Genomic DNA, 16,030 nt, shown 5'->3' on the forward strand with positions numbered 1-16,030 from the left:
GGATTCTGACTCTCCACCTCGGCTTCCGTAAGAGGCGGGGCTTGAGGGCACGGAGGGCCCTGGGTGGTGCGGCCGGGGGGGAAGAGGCGGGACCCTCCAACGAGCGCGAAACGGTGAAAGGCTGGGAGGAAAGAGGCTTAGGGGAGCCGGGACGTAAGAGAGGCGCGTCTCCGTGTCAGCCGAATCCGACGCAACACTGCCCCGCCCCGCGGCGCATCTGTCATTCCCGCGGCTCCCAGGGTGCCCCGCGCGAGGCCGGCCGGGAGGGGCAGCGTTCCGGCGGAAGCCGCCGCCCGGCCCGCACGTGCATCCGAGACCGGCCCGCACAACCAATTGTCGGAGATGAGGTCTCTGACCTCTGCGCTGTGCCCCTCCCCCTCCCCAACGTCCACAGGTCTGAAGGGCGAAGGGTGAGGGTGGGGTGGCAGTGCAGCCACTGGCCAGCCTGTGAGGTCTCTTTGCCCCTCATCTACAGGTAATCGCTCTCTTGTTGGTCACAGAGCTCTTCCGTCCTTAGTTCTCCACTTCCACTTTCAAGTGTCTTCGCTTTTCACACTCGTTAGGTTACCTGTTACACATTAGACGTTGGGGGTGCCTGGGCTCTTAGAAAATTAGCCACCAAAGAATGAAAAATAAATCACTGCCTCTATTTGATGCATAGAAATGAAAAGTTTTGCCAAAGATTAAGATTCTCTTCAAATAAGTGGTCCTTAATCTTTTTGGGGGGTGGGGAGGGCGGTGCATGGGATTCCTTTGGGGATCTGACGAGAGCCATGGCTCTCCCCAGAAAAATGCACACACGATTTTACAAACAAGTTTATGAGGTCCACAGACCTGGAAGCCAGGTTAAGAACTCCTACTTTAAATAAATGTTTTGCCTGGTAGGATAGTAAAAAAGAGGGAGATGTGAAGAGGAGGGGAAACAAAGGAAGAGGAGATTCTGCCAGTAGAAAATGGCCGAATTACTTGCAGATATGTAATGTCTGCGTAAGTAAAATGACAAGGGGATGTTTTAATTTACAGAAATCGACTTGCAAAAAATTTTGGACTATCTTGTTTTTCCTAATCCTGGTAAAATGGAGGATAGCAGCAAGAGTTTGAGGATATCTAAGTTGTAAAATGGACGTAAGGACATCGCCAATAAGCTGGACTCCAGAAAGCTCTGTCTAGGATTTTATTAGACTGCTTTTCCCCCCAATATACCTGTTTTGGAAGATTGAGACAAAAAGGCACAAACTCACATTAAATAAACAAGGTAATCTAATCCGTTCTACAAAGTGTATTTTGTAAAAGAAGTAGCACTAGGAACCAACCAAAATAAGTCAGGGAGTCCCAGCAGGGACTGTAAGAGAACTTGGGGAGATATACACATGCCCACAATACTGACCCTGTCCCTGACCTCTCTCTGTGAGAAGGCCAGAGCCCAGCACCGCCCCCGTACAGAGGCACTGCTGCTTCAAACCGAGACTCCGACCCCGGAAATCTGATGGAAGCAGCTGGTCTGAAGGGGCACGGCACATCGTCAGGTACTACCCTGGGGCTGAGCCTTTCATCTTAAAACCCTCTGAGTGCTAGTCAGTGCCGGTCCGGAGGCGGGCGAGAAGGTAAGAGGGGTACTTAAAAGCCAACACTGTTGCCCAGCAGCACGCCTATCCACGGGGATAGAATAGACCAGGGACACCCCTCCTTATGTTTCTGTGGGCTAGAGCCCCCGATCCAGCTGACCTCAGGAAATTCTAGCTCAGCTCATGAGGATGCTTGCAAACTGGGGCAACAGGTGGAGATGGGAGGAGCCAGAGAAAAGCCAGGTAAAGAGCAAGGCCCACCAGAGTTGGAATGGTATGTGTGGATCTCAGAGAAGAGCTGAGGCAAGGAGACTAATAATCTGATGACCCTCAAACCACATACTGTCTGCTTAGAACATCATGGTTCCTTTCTCTCAGGATAACCCACATCTGGATTTAGCTGATGAATGAAGGGAAAACTTTAAGCACAAATATAATTATAGCTAATACAGAGCTTATAGGAAAACATTTACATTTTTCTCCAGTAGGAATGCTTCACTTTCCCAAATAGATGCTACCAGCAGTTGGGAATCCTAAAAACCAACTGAACTGCCCCAGATCCATTACTGTAGACCCCACAAGGTGAGGAGCCTGAAAGGAAGGTGTAACAGGACATTTCCTGGTCCCAAATAGGCCTCAATGAAGGTGAGAGATAACCACACTGAGGGGTCTGAGTCTGTCCACTGTTGCCCCAAGAGGGTCACAGGGAAGCAGCCATCAGGACGTCACAGGTGCAATCCTGTGAAACACTCCCTTATTGCACTTAGAAATCAGTAAGGCGAAACAAACTGACGACGACGTAAGGATAAATGGTCCCATCCTACTTCTCGCTCCCCCAGCACAGATTTGGTCTCTTAATCAGCCACTGCACCCAGACTAGCATGGGCTTGGATCATAACACACTCGGCTAACATACTTCACGGGCCTTGGGAAATGTCAGGTGACACCACAGCTATCTCAGACTCTCCCGCTGGGAAGGCATACTTGGGTTCCGCCAAGTTGTATACAACCACGGAGCGCTTGGCAGCTTCTACCTCCCCTGGAGTCTGGACGTTTTCACCGGCCTCCCTTTGGTAGAGTTCTATACTACGAGCACTACTTGCTTTTTGCTTTTGATTGTCCAGGACAGAACTCAGCATGGGGGCGGGATGAGCTGAGTTCCTGATCCCCAAATTCCTTTCCAGCAACTGGAGACAAGAGGGAACATGTTCTGCTGGGGAAAAGCTTTTTGCATGCTCGTTTTGTGCAGCATGGAAAGATCAGGACCCTCGTGTCCTGACCAGCCTCAGAGACAGAGGACAGGAATCTAACAAAGCACAGAGAAAAGAGGATTATTGCTGAGTGGCAGCACCAGCCCAAAAGGGAAGAGGAGCGTGGACATACAGAGCTCCGCGGGGGTGGGGGCGGGGGTGGGGGTGGGACAGACTAATTAGTACATATGGGGCTGACTCAATTCTAAGGGCCACACTGGACAGGTCCCTCCACGTGGAGAACTGACCCGGACATATTGCGGGCTCTGCAAGGTTCAGACGGAGTGAGCAACAGGAGGCCCAAGAGGCCACAGGTGTCTCTAAGACCAGTGACCAGAGATGCGATCCTGGGGCAGGGGTTATCTGTATTTGTTACATTTTTAAAACAGAGACTGGATGGGCCCTGGTTACTTCCTTGGTGCCTACAGCACGTTAACAATGGGTTACTGAGAGCAGAGATCAGAGTTATGAAGCCACACTGCTGGTCTGTGGAACTGGAGGAAAAAACTGTATTTCTAACTCATCTCTCCCCAGGTGAGCACTCAAAATTGCAAAGATCTGCCCAGGAAGCAAAATACCTCAGTTTCTCCCCAGGTTGAAAACAAATGAACTTAAATCATTTAAATCACCACATCACAAAAGGCAGCTATTTTGAAAGACTAAAAATGTCACTTGGAAATAAAGGGGGGGTTGTGTGGGGGGGAACACACAGAAATGGGCTGAGAACAAAATGGTTGGAGAGGGAGGAGCTGTAAATACAGCAACCTACACGCCATATATCTCAGAGGAGCAGGCTCCCGCACACACGGGCTTCATAATACCAGACGGTCTATTTGTTCACAATATTAAAGGGCATCTAGAATTAGCTACAGTAAGGGATCGAAAGTTGCCTGAAGAATGGGCACAGAAAGGCTGCGTCCGAAGATGGCCTGTCACTCAGGAGGGTGGAGCTGCTGGGCCTTCCTGTTGACCACTGTCTTGCAAAACTAGAAGAGAAATATAATTATTAAGGAAGCAACAGAGGAAAATGGAAACACACTGTAAATCATTGATGGCGGAATTTCAAAAGGAGGAAAGATGCCAGTTGGGGGTCCGGGGAGGAAACCAATGTCCAAGCAGCTGGCACTGCATCAATCCACTTAGTCCCACTATTTTATCTCCCTGAAGTTCTCACGCACCATGGGCAGGGAGTGCGAGCCAAGGTTTGCATTACTACTAGTGAGATGCCAGGCCTCCTCAGGTCCCTAGTGTTAGAGGACAATCAGATTTTACTTGATAAAATAATTTTCTCTCAGAGCCTGATGGGAAGCAGGGCCAGGTTTTTAATTCCATGACCAAGCCCACCGAGAGCTGCTGGAATATCAGCAAGTCTGGAGGTGTGCAGGGTACTGGGAGCTAAGGGAAGGACGGGGCTTGAGAACGAGTGGCAGCATGAAACGGGGACATCTCATCCTGCTCCTAGGACGCTCCAAGCATCTGAAAGAGGCTGCCTCTGATGAGGACAGCTACTTAGTATGGATCAGAGGCTTTAAGGAGGAAGGAAATGAAGCACCAGACAAACGACAAACGGCAGGAAAAGCTCGCCAGCAGATTTTCCAAGGGCGGGGCAGGGAATGCGTGCAGGTGGGGGCCAGGAACTAGCTCTGGCACTGGGGGGTACAGGGAGCACCCCTGAATGCCGGCTTCAACTTGAAATAGCTCTAGTTACGAAAGGAAGAGGAATTAGTTGCAGATAAGCTTCAGTTCTTGTGTCTACCCCTCCAACCCAGCCCCACTTCTCACTACTGGGTGGGTCCATGTGTCTGTCTGGGCGGTTCATTATAAAATCACATGTCCCTGAGATGGTCTAATAGTCGCCTCTTTCAATGGAAGCCTGAGAGCTGTTTAGCATGGCAGTTATCATTATTAACAGAGGGCAGGACGAGGAATGAAGCAAGTTTCCTGACTCCATAGGTGGGCTGCTGAGGCCCTGAGGACCTAAACTGATTTTCACGTCAATGAGACGCAAAGGGAGAGATTCAGTACATACAGTGCAGAAGGGGGAAGGGTGCCTTTAGTCATCCGCGGTCATTCCTTTCACTGGGTCCTTTTGTCTCATCTGGAACAGAAAAACACAGGAAAAACTGAAGGCTCTTGCTGCTGATGGAACTCCAACACAAATACATTCCGCCTTCTCTTCAGTCCTGCCAGTGAAGAGGGTGGAGCATTTTTTGTGCACAAAGCAAATCAGAAGATTCTGCATACGTACAGGCAAAGCCATACCATTTATAGCTCCATGTCACTGGTCCCACGGTCCATGATTTCTGTTCCTCTCCCTGCACCCCAGTGCTGGGGTGCAGCTCTTAAGGTCCTCTCTTCATTCATTCATTCATTCATTCATTCATTCATTCATTCATTCAACAAATATCTATGAAGCAACTCTTTTGTGCTAGGAGCTGCACAAAACGGCTCCAGGTCTGAGGATTCGGCAATGAACCAAAACAGACCAAGTCTCTCCTTCTGGTGCTTACATTCGGGGGCAAAGTAGGGGAGAATGAACAAACCAATATACTTTGGGGGAGGCTGCTGGGATGGAGAATGACTGTGAAGAAGTGGGCTGTGGAAGGCCTCTATGGTATGTGATGTGAGTAGGGACCCGAAGGAAGTGAGGGGGAAAGTCCTGTGGCTCCCTGGAGGGGGTATGTGGGGGTCGTCCAGGCAGAGGGAACAGCAATTCCCTTTCCTGGGCTCTGCTGAGGGCTCCACGCAGTCAGTCAGGTAGGCAGAGTGTGGCACAAGGCAGGGGTTGAAAGTGCAGGGGGGGTAGGTCTCAGCAGAAGTGCGAGGCTGCTGGAAAGCAGGATGGGGTCTTCTCTGGAAGCCCTGAGTAGCCCCTGTCAACTGCATCTTCCAAGCAGAAGTGGACACAACTTCTTGTGGGGATAGCGTGGAGGTGATCTCTCTCAAATCCTTTCCAACTTGAGTTCCATTCTATTTGCAGATACCTATAGCACATGTGTATTTTAACTTCCCATTAGATACTTCCTCACTATCCATGAGCTTTCTGCTTGACTTTCATTCTTTTTTCATTCAACAAATTTGGAACACCTCAGAGAATGACCCGTGGAATCAGACTCCCTGGATTGTATTCTGGCGCCATGACCAACTGTGTGACTCTGAGCAAGTGACTTCACTGCACTCTAAGCCTCAGTCTCTGTCATAAGAAAATAGAGATAACAGAAGTACCCACATCATGTGGTTGTTGAAAATTAAACAAAGATATCCGCGGTGAGTACCTAGCATGGAGTACGCACTCAGGCCACGTTATCTGTGTTATTTCTGCAGCATCCTGCCCTGAAGGGGATGCGTGTGTCCACAAGCTCTGAAGAACTTGGACTTCTATGCTACGTTCTTCCTCAGAGTTCTGTTTTATTCGCTGAAACTTTAATACTGCCGCATTTTGCAGAGATTCTACCTCAGAAGAAGTAGTTCTCCACTAGGAAATATTTTCAAAATACCCTCCCCACTACATTTCAAACTCCTGTTCATTGTTCACACTCCCTGCTTCCCCCCAACTATTATACTCAGTGAGTCCATGGGGAACCTGGGCATGGTAAAAAAAAAAAAAATTCTCCTGCTCCTCCCCGGAGTTCTGATATTCACTCCTTCTTGACAACTTTTACCAGAATCACATCAAATGTCTTAGGTTGGTCTTTTAGGCCTGAGTTCCCTACTTGAGCAAAACAATCGCCTGGGCTACTTGTGGATTTTTGGAACCCAGGCCTGCCAAGTCAGAACCTACAGGAGACAGGACAGTAAGTGAGTCATAAAATCAGTCTTACAAGCCTCACTCTTCATCATCCCGGCAAAGACCCGCTGTGCCCAACAGGAGGTCTAGCTGCCAAGTTGACATGTGCTCATTCCTAACTCCACCTGCACGACTGCTCTAAACTCGCTCTCAGGAAGGGGGTCCTTTTTTTTAAGGTTTTTTTTTTTTTTTTTTAATTCATTTAAGTAATCTCTATCCCCAACGTGGGGCTCGAACTCACAACCCTGAGATTAAGAGTCGCACGCTCCTCCAACTGAGCCAGCCAGGCACCCCATGAATGGTAGAGTTTTGATGTTTATTGCTCCTCTAACCTCAGTTATCTGTCATTTAATGTCTGTTAATATATTACTTTCTAAGAGTTTAACAAATTCAAGATTTTCCAACATGATAGGAATCTGTTAAGGATAAAGGCACTATCATATTTTAATTTAATTAATTTATTTTATTTTTATTTCTTTTTTTAAAGATTTTATTTGTAAGTAATCTCTACACCCAACATGGGGTTCAGACTCACAACCCCAAGACCAAGAGTCACACACTCCCCTGACTGAGGCAGCCAGGCACCCCTGGACTGTCGTATTTTTAGAAAGACAGAGAGTTTACCTTGTAGTGTTAGGCTGGAATTGGAAGTATCTGTGTGAACATAATATGTAAGACAGAGGGAGAAATAGCTATGGACGTCAAAGTTCCCCAGCTCTGTCCTATGAGGCGGCCTGGGGGCAGCAACACCCCAATCATCATGAGCACACCTAACCCCCTTCACTGAAAGGAACCAGGGCTCCTTAGGGATATGACTGGTCCCAGGGCTGTGTCACGGAAGGAAAATGGCGAGCCTGTGATACCTCAGTGTGCCTCGGGTGGACAGAGATAGCCCTACCAGTAACTGGACAGAGAGACAGCCGGAGTACAGTGAAAGGACACCGGGTCTGGGACAGTGTGGCCTGAAACACACAAACTGGGTCTGATGACGCAGAATCACTGGACAAACTCAAACCAAAAGACGTTCTACCAAATGACTCGCCTATCGCCTCCAAGCGTCAAGGTCACGGACGACCAGGAAAACTGAGCAACTGCACCAGACTGAGAGACACTAGAAAGGTGCAGTGTGTGGCCCTCGGGCTCTATCGTCTGCTTCCAAGGAATGGGGTCTCTGGGTCAAGGGGCATACAGGAGTGCTTTGTATTCTTGCTGTTTCTGTAAGTTGGAAACTCTTTTGAAATAATGTTTCTTTTAAGAATTGAAGTACAACTGACGTACGATATTATGTTAGTTTCGGTGTACAATATAGTGATTCGACAATTAGAAATGTTAGGAAATGCTCGCCACATAAGGGTAGTTGCATTCGGTGACCATACAAAGTTATCACACTACTGTGGTAGCGCTGTTCTGTGCTGTACTTCTCATCCTGTCACGGACTCACTTTATAACAGGAAGTGTGTACATTGTAATCCCCTTCACCTATTTTCCCCCTCTCCTCTGGGAACCACCAGTTTGTCCTCTGTATTTATGAGTCCACTTCTGCTTCTCGTTTGTTTGTTCATTTGTTTTGTTTTTTAGATTCCACATGTAAGTGAGATTATATGGTATTTGTCTTTTTCTGTCTGACTTTTCACTTAGTATCATGTCCTTTAAGATCCATCCATACTGTCACAATGCAAGATTTCATTCCTTTTATGGCTGATATTCCATCCATTCTATTTACACACACACACACACACACACACACACACACACATACACACACACACACACACACACCCCAAATCTTCTCTATCCATTAATCTATTGAAAGATACTTAGGTTGTTTCCGTATCTCGGCTCAAAATAATTTTTTTAAATTTTTTAATTTATTTTTTTAAAGGATTTTATTTATTTGACAGAGAGAAAGAGGGAGAGAGTGAGCACAAGCAGGGGGAGAGGGAGGGGGAGCCCGATGTGGGGCTTGATCCCAGGACCCTGGGATCATGACCCGAGCCGAAAGCAGACGCTTAATGGACTGAGCCACTCAGGCGCCCCAAAATAATTTCCTTTTAAACACAGAAATGTGCTCATTAAATGTTTGCTCACTAATGACCATATAAGTTTTCAATTTCAGAGAAGCTCAGATTTAATATAGGGGAGCAAAGCTCCTTGGGCCTCAACCAGATCCATGTATACCCTAAGAGTTTATTGCCTTGCTTTAATTTACTAATGCAAAGCCAGGTCCTGTTTTCCTACTGCTTAAGATGCAACTTCCTATCAGGGAACATGACAGCTTCCCCTACTCTCAGAGACAAGGTCACCTCAGAGGGTGCCGCTGAAATAAAAATACATTATTTCATTCTTATAATGAAATGCTCTAAGAATGCTTTTTTCCTGTTTCCTGGGGCCTATGTGACACTGTGAGATTTTATCTGATGTTTGTTCCTCAGATCAAGCTACTGCAGGCTATGTATACACATATAGTCAAGGAATATGAAAACAGAAACTCCAATCTTGTTTTGTTTGTTTTTAACTGATCTTCTCTAGGGAATAAGGCCAGGGATTGGAAGAAAGGGACTTTAATTCATCTATTTATTTTATTTATTTACATGGACTTCCATTTTTTATTTTTCCAGCTTTTTTTAAAGATTTAATTTTATTTTTTTAAGATTTTATTACTTTTTAAAAAGAAATCTCTAAAATCTTAAATAAACAAATAAATAAAATCTCTATACCCGACATGGAACTCGAACTCACAACCCTGAGATCAAGAGTTGCATGCTCTACTAAATAAGCCAGCCAGATGCCCCTATTTTTCTATAGCTTTTGAAAACTGTTTTTACTATTAAGTATGATATATTCCTTTGATTACAAAAAAACAAAACAACACAAAACAAAAAACTAGTAAAAGTATCGATGTCAGTATCCTGGTTGTGATACTGTGGTATATAGTTTTGCTACATGTTGCCATTGAGAGAAATGGATCTCTGTGTATTATTTCTTAAAACTGCATATGAATCTTACAATCATTTCAAAATAAAAAGTTCAATAAAATAAAGCTAGTAAAAAAAAATCAGTTTAAGACACTGAAAAGCATGGGGCGCCTGGGTGGCTCAGTCATTAAGCGTCTGCCTTTGGCTCAGGGCGTGATCCCGGGGTCCTGGGATCGAGTCCTGCATTGGGCTCCCTGCTCCACTGGGAGCCTGCTTCTTCCTCTCCCACTCCCCCTGCTTGTGTTCCCTCTCTCGCTGGCTGTCTCTTCTCTCTGTCAAACAAATAAATAAAATCTTAAAAAAAAAAAAAAAGACACTGAAAAGCAACCACAGACCAAGCATTCCTGAAGGAACAGATACGAGGCACATGCAGAATTGTTTTTAGAAGCCCTTTAGAAAGCCCGTTGGAAAACAAATTTGGTAATAAATGGTAAGAGTCTTAAATTCTCTAATTCCATTTGTAGGAATTTATTCTAAGGAAATAATCGTAATCCAAATCCAAATAATAATCCAAAACACTGAGTGCACAAAAATTTCCATCATGGCATTATGTGTAGCAGTGAGAACCTGGGAGCATGAAGGAAAATCAGCACAGGCCAGTGACAGACTGCGGAGCAATACGCATGCGGCAGTCAGGACCACCTATGGGAAGAGAGTCCTTCAGTGGGAAACTTTGTATTTGTTGTAATGTTATATATTTGTTACGATGTTCAGAGAAAAAAGTAGGAAACACATTTGGCCCACGCGATATGATGGTAACTAAGTAAAAGTGTGTAGGAAGACTTAAAATGTGTTAAGGGTTGTCTTTAAAGATTTCATTTATTTTGAGAGACAGAGAGAGCACGCACGCATGTGCCAGCGAGCGGGGGGGAGGAGCAGAGGGAAGGGGAGAGAATCTCAAGCGACTCTATGATGGGCGAGGAGCAAGGCTCGATCCCATGACCTTGAGATCATGACCTGAGCCGAAACCAAGATTTGGATGCTCAACCGACACCAAGAGGTTGAGCCACCCAGACACCTAGAGGTTGTCTTTAAGTAGAGTACAAGTGATTTCTTTCTGCTTTTCACTATTTCCAAAAGAATGTTGAATGTTTATACATTACCTTAATATTGAAAAACGAGACTATACCTAAAAAGAAAATAAAGCTACTTCCGTGTTTCAAGATGCTGGGGTCTGCCCTGGGGTCAATCACTGTTGGGCAGATGAGAGAGAAGTAAGAATCCACGGAACATCATCTTCCTCCACATACAGGGATCCTTCAGCCTCAAGATACTGAGCTAGCTCTGCCCTCTGCACCTGCTACCGGCACTGAGTTTCTCTATCAGCTTAACTGTCCAAACTTCTATCTACCCCATTCACAAACTGGAAACTTCGGGGTATAATGTCCTGCCAGGCATTTCACTGCACAGGGACACTTATAAGTCTCTGGGTAACCAGTTCAGAGTTTAAGACTTAAAATCTAGAAATGATGGTGATCCATCATCCATCCATCTGTCCGAAAGCCGCAGGATGGAACAAGAGACCTCTACATCAAAACTCAGGAGATGAGAAAGGACAGGCACATTCACACGTAAGCATGTGGACAGGAGACTGACTATGAGGCTCAGAGACGGTCCCCAAGGTGGGCCAGCAGAGCAAGGGGGTCACGCAGCCTCTCGGCATCATCACGAAGGGATGGGCTATGGAGGGACCAGAGGAATCATGGAGCCAACAGGGACTTAGAAGGCAGCCCCACAAGGGAAGGCTGGGAAAGAAAATGGTGCAGAATCTTAATCATGCACTCTGACACACAGGATCTCTGCTGGTTTTAAGCAAATGTTCTACAGGCCAGTAAATCAGAAAACAAGTTTTCTTAAAAATTTTTAAATGAGGGGCGCCTGGGTGGCACAGCGGTTAAGCGTCTGCCTTCGGCTCAGGGCGTGATCCCGGCGTTCTGGGATCGAGTCCCACATCAGGCTCCTCCGCTATGAGCCTGCTTCTTCCTCTCCCACTCCCCCTGCTTGTGTTCCCTCTCTCGCTGGCTGTCTCTATCTCTGTCAAATAAATAAATAAAAAATCTTTAAAAAAAAAAAATTTTTTTAAATGACTTCTCTTCTTCCAGGTTCATTATCTAGAGTTAGTGGCCAAAGGCCCAGGCGGTACCTGTTCACTGAACTAGAAGGTATCCTCAACTTCTTTGAGCCTCAGTTTCTCTTATCTATAAAATGAAAATAATACTATAGCACAGGCTGACATGATAATTTGATGACATAATTCAAGGAAAATGCTGACCACACACGATAGGCATACAGTACGACCTCAATAAAATATTAGCTTTTTTTTTTTTTAAAGATTTTTTTTTTTAATTTATTTATTCGACAGAGAGAGACAGCCAGTGAGAGAGGGAACACAAGCAGGGGGAGTGGGAGAGGAAGAAGCAGGCTCATAGACGAAGAGCCCGATGTGGGGCTCGATCCCATAACGCCGGGATCACGCCCTGAGCCGAAGGCAGACGCTCAACCGCTGTGCCACCCAGGCGCCCCCAATAAAATATTAGCTTCTATTTGTAGTAAAAATATTTTTATTAATACCATGTTCAAGAGATAGTGAGTTCCCCAATATAGGAGGTGATCAAGTGCAGGCCGGTGGGGAAGCTGCAGAGAGGACTCAAGCACTGGTGAGGTAATTGGACTAAGTCACCTTTAAGGTGCTTTCTTCCAATTTTGAGTCTGTATTAGTCTGTTTCTTCAGAGAGCAAGAGCAAGGGAGGGGGAGAAAAAGAGAGGGCAGAAGGGGAGGGGAAAGAGGAAAGGAGGGAGGGAGACAGAGAGACGCTGCTCTCCTACAGGCACATGTTTCCTGACATTTTTCTTTTTAGGGCGAAGGACTAATCTCTTGATCCTCTGTTTCTCAAATCCTTGAGCCTCATCCAAGAATGGTGAGTCCACCCTCCCACAGGGACTAGAGTTACAGTAGTGGAGGCTGTGGCCTTATAGTGACCTCTCATAATTCACAAAAAAATCCACCCACACTAGGCTACTAAGCATTAATCAAAGAATAAGGGTCATAATTCCTATTGCAAATCTACAGTTAATCATGGCAGATTGTAAACATGCATTTATTCCAATTCCTGCCCCAAACCGTACTATGATGCGACTGAAGGAATAGCAAAAGATCTAAAACCACGAAGGCAACAAGACCAGCAGATAAGAAATCGTAGCAACATTCTGGAAGACGAAATACGGATGGATGAGTAGTTACTAATTCGCAGAGCAGCAGATCTGACACCCGAGTGCCTGTGAGGAGGGGAGCTAAGAAGGACATGCCTATTTGTGCTGCGGGTTCTCCAAAGGCTCAGGATCTGGAAGCACCACGTACCTTAGAGGGTGGGAGTGCAGGTGGGGCTGAAAACAGGTGACTTATTTGTAAGTGAGAAAAAAACCCAGTTTGCTTCTGGTATGCCCTGGTGTTCCCTCCCTGAATTCTCAAAGGAAATAAAGAACATACAGGGGGCCGAAAAACGTTGAAAACCAAACACGAAAACAAAAAGCCATAGCTTTAGAAAGGGAGATAATGCACAAAGAAAAATAGAAAAAAGGGGTGCCTGGGTGGCACAGCGGTTAAGCGTCTGCCTTCGGCTCAGGGCGTGATCCCGGCATTATGGGATCGAGCCCCACATCAGGCTCCTCCGCTATGAGCCTGCTTCTTCCTCTCCCACTCCCCCTGCTTGTGTTCCCTCTCTCACTGGCTGTCTCTATCTCTGTCGAATAAATAAATAAAAAATCTTAAAAAAAAAAAAAAAGCTAGGTCTAAAAAAAACAAAAAAGAAAAACAGAAAAAAGTACTTAAGAAAAAGAACACAGCATAAGAAGTGCTTTAAAATGTTTTTAAGGGGCGCCTGGGTGGCTCAGTTGGTTAAGCGTCTGCCTTTGGCTCAGGTCATGATCCTGGGGTCCCAGGCCCAGGTCGGGCTCCACACTTGGCGGGGAGCCTGGTTCTCCCTCTCCCTCTGCCCTTTCCCCCACTTGTGCTCTCTGTTTTAAATAAATAAATAAATAAATAAATAAATAAATAAATAAATAAATAAATAAAATCTTAAAAAAAACCAGAAAGAAAACAAAATTATTAACTAAAAAATATAAATAAATAAAAAATTTTAAATTCAACAGATGAGAGAGAAGTTAACACTGGAAACTACCTCCCAGAAAGCAGAAACTAAAAAGGGACAGAAAATGTACGAAAATCAGGTCAATTCATGAGGTCTGACTTCTAACTTCTAATAAAAATTCCAGAAAAAGAACAAAGAAAACAGAGGGGAGAAAACTGTGATACAAAGAGAAATTACAATATAAAAACATTTTCTACAACTGAGAAGACCTTGGGGCACCTGGGTTGCTCAGTTGGTTGAGTGGCTGGCTCTGGATTTCGGCTCAGGTCATGATCTCAGGGTCCTGAGATCAAGCTCCGAGTTGGGCTCTGTGCTCAGCATGCAGAGTCTGTTTGTCCCTCTCCCTCTGCTCCCCCCCCAACCCCACTCGTGCTCTCTCTCCCTCTCCCATAAATAAAATCTTAAAAAAAAAAAAAAAAAAAAAGAACTGAGGGGCTCTTTAGATCTTTAGTTTTTAGAACTGAGAGGGAGCAAAATCAATAAGGATGGACTGACTCACCTGCATTATACAGTGTGCATCACACACCAACCAGACCAGACCGTCCATGTAACGTAACGGCAGAGGTACACAAAACTAAGCTAACAAAAGGGAGGGAAGCAACTACTAACTTCTTATATTATTTTTTTTTCAAGTTTTTATTTAAATTCCAGTTAACAGGGGCACCTGGGTGGCTCAGTCGGTCAAGCATCTGCCTTCAGCTCAGGTCATGATCTCAGGGTCCTGGGATCGAGCCCCACGTCAGGCTCCCTGCTCAGCAGGGAGTCTGCTTCTCCCTCTCCCCCTGCCCCTCCCCCCCCCCCCGCCGCTTGTGCTCGCTCTCAAATAAATAAAATCTCAGTACATAAATAAATAAATAAAAACTAAATTTCAGTTAACATACAGTGTAATATTAGTTTTAGGCTAACTTCTTAAAAAAAAAACACAACAGTTCCTTCAAGAAAGGAACAAATATCAGGAGCAGACTAAAGTGCTCAGTTGGGGAGAAGAATGAGAAAGTTGTCATAATAACAACCCTGAATAATGAATTAACCCCAAATTGTGGTACTGGAGGAAAGAAAAGACAGTTTGAGTGGTAGGTGGGGTAGAGGAGTTAAACCTTTCATAGGAAAAGATGATCATTAATATCTAAAGTTGAGAAATGAAGAATTAAGCGCCTAAGTATATTCTTTGGAAATATGGGGGTAATTAACAAAAGAAACAACCATAAGAACTGCAAGGGGCCGCTTCTGGGGTGCTGCACTCCAGGTCAGGGCAGAGGAGGACAGCTTCTTCCTTCTAAGCCTGGGATACTGTCTGAGTTTGTAAATTATAAAAATACTTCTAGAGGTAATGTTTTTGTTATGGCAATGACCGTCATGGTGGTTTCCCCAGGTGTATACTTACCTGAAATTCATCAAGATGGAGAGATTAAATATGTGCACAGGGCACCTGGGTGGTTCAGTCAGTTAAGTGTCCAACTCTTGGTTTCGGCTCAGGTCATGACCTCAGGGTAGTTAGATCCAGCACTGCATCGGGTTCCTCGCTGAGCATGGAGCCTGCTTAAGAGTCTCTCTTTCCCTCTCCTTCTGCCTAACCCCCACACTGCTCGTGCACACACTCTCTCTTAAATAAGTGCAGCTTTTTTTTTTAAAGATTTTATTTACTTATTAGAGAGAGAGAGAGAGAGAGAAAGAGCAGAGGAAGGGGCAGAGGGAGAGGGAGAAGCAGACTCCCCACTGAGTGCAGAGCCAGATGTGGTGCTCGATCCCAGGACCCTGAGATCATGACCTGAGCTGAAACCAAAATTCGGATACTTACCGACTGAGCCGCCCAGGAGCCCCTGTGCAGCTTTCTGTATGCCAGTACACCCCAATAAAGTGTTTTCTTTTAATTAAGAAATGAAACTAAAAATTAAACTTTGATAACAATATTTTTAGGAGGGAAAAGAAAGCAAAAAGACAAGTAAGTCAGAGGTACAGTTAGCACACAAAGGTCCAGTTCAGTTGCTAATGGGGTCAAAAGATGTCCCCCAGTGACACAGACTTGGTTTTGCTTTCTCTTCCACTGCAAACTATTTACAATTCCAATTCTAAATTGGGTTTCCTGCATTTGCAGTTATCCTGGAGGATAGTGGTCTTCTGGGTTTTTGGCACAATTCTCTACAGAATGGAGAAACACACAGAGAGAGGTGGGGGACTAAAAAAGACCTCCCTAATGGTCAGGGCTCTCAAACTTTGGATCTGAGGGAGGCAGATCCAGTGGCTCCTCTGGAGAGCTCTTCCAGCTCCAGGAATTCAAATTCTGCCCAAAGAATGAAAGGCTGTC

General features: G+C 45.5%; 1 protein-coding gene and 1 long non-coding RNA gene across 2 annotated transcripts in view; one reads left to right on the forward strand and one right to left on the reverse strand.

Annotated features, from left to right (window-relative positions):
* The first annotated feature begins 335 nt into the window (after window positions 1–335).
* LOC123777091 (uncharacterized) lies at window positions 336–1,264 on the forward strand. Its single transcript, XR_006775577.2, has 2 exons — window positions 336–475; window positions 1,024–1,264. It is a non-coding gene; the product is annotated as an uncharacterized LOC123777091 (long non-coding RNA).
* The window catches only part of PITPNA (phosphatidylinositol transfer protein alpha), a 39,176-nt gene continuing 24,306 nt past the window's right edge, over window positions 1,161–16,030 (reverse strand). The window contains exons 11-12 of the mRNA XM_045773560.2: window positions 4,845–4,913; window positions 1,161–3,801 (exon numbers count right to left, since the gene is read on the reverse strand). Of these exons, the coding sequence (XP_045629516.1) occupies window positions 4,869–4,913 (45 nt within the window). The 3' untranslated portion in view covers window positions 1,161–3,801; window positions 4,845–4,868. The remainder of the gene's footprint in view (window positions 3,802–4,844; window positions 4,914–16,030) is intronic.

Source organism: Ursus americanus, chromosome 23 (genome assembly GCF_024610735.1).
Source record: "Ursus americanus isolate L20-20 chromosome 23, mUrsAme1.1.p, whole genome shotgun sequence".
NCBI classification, from domain to species: Eukaryota; Metazoa; Chordata; class Mammalia; order Carnivora; family Ursidae; genus Ursus; species Ursus americanus.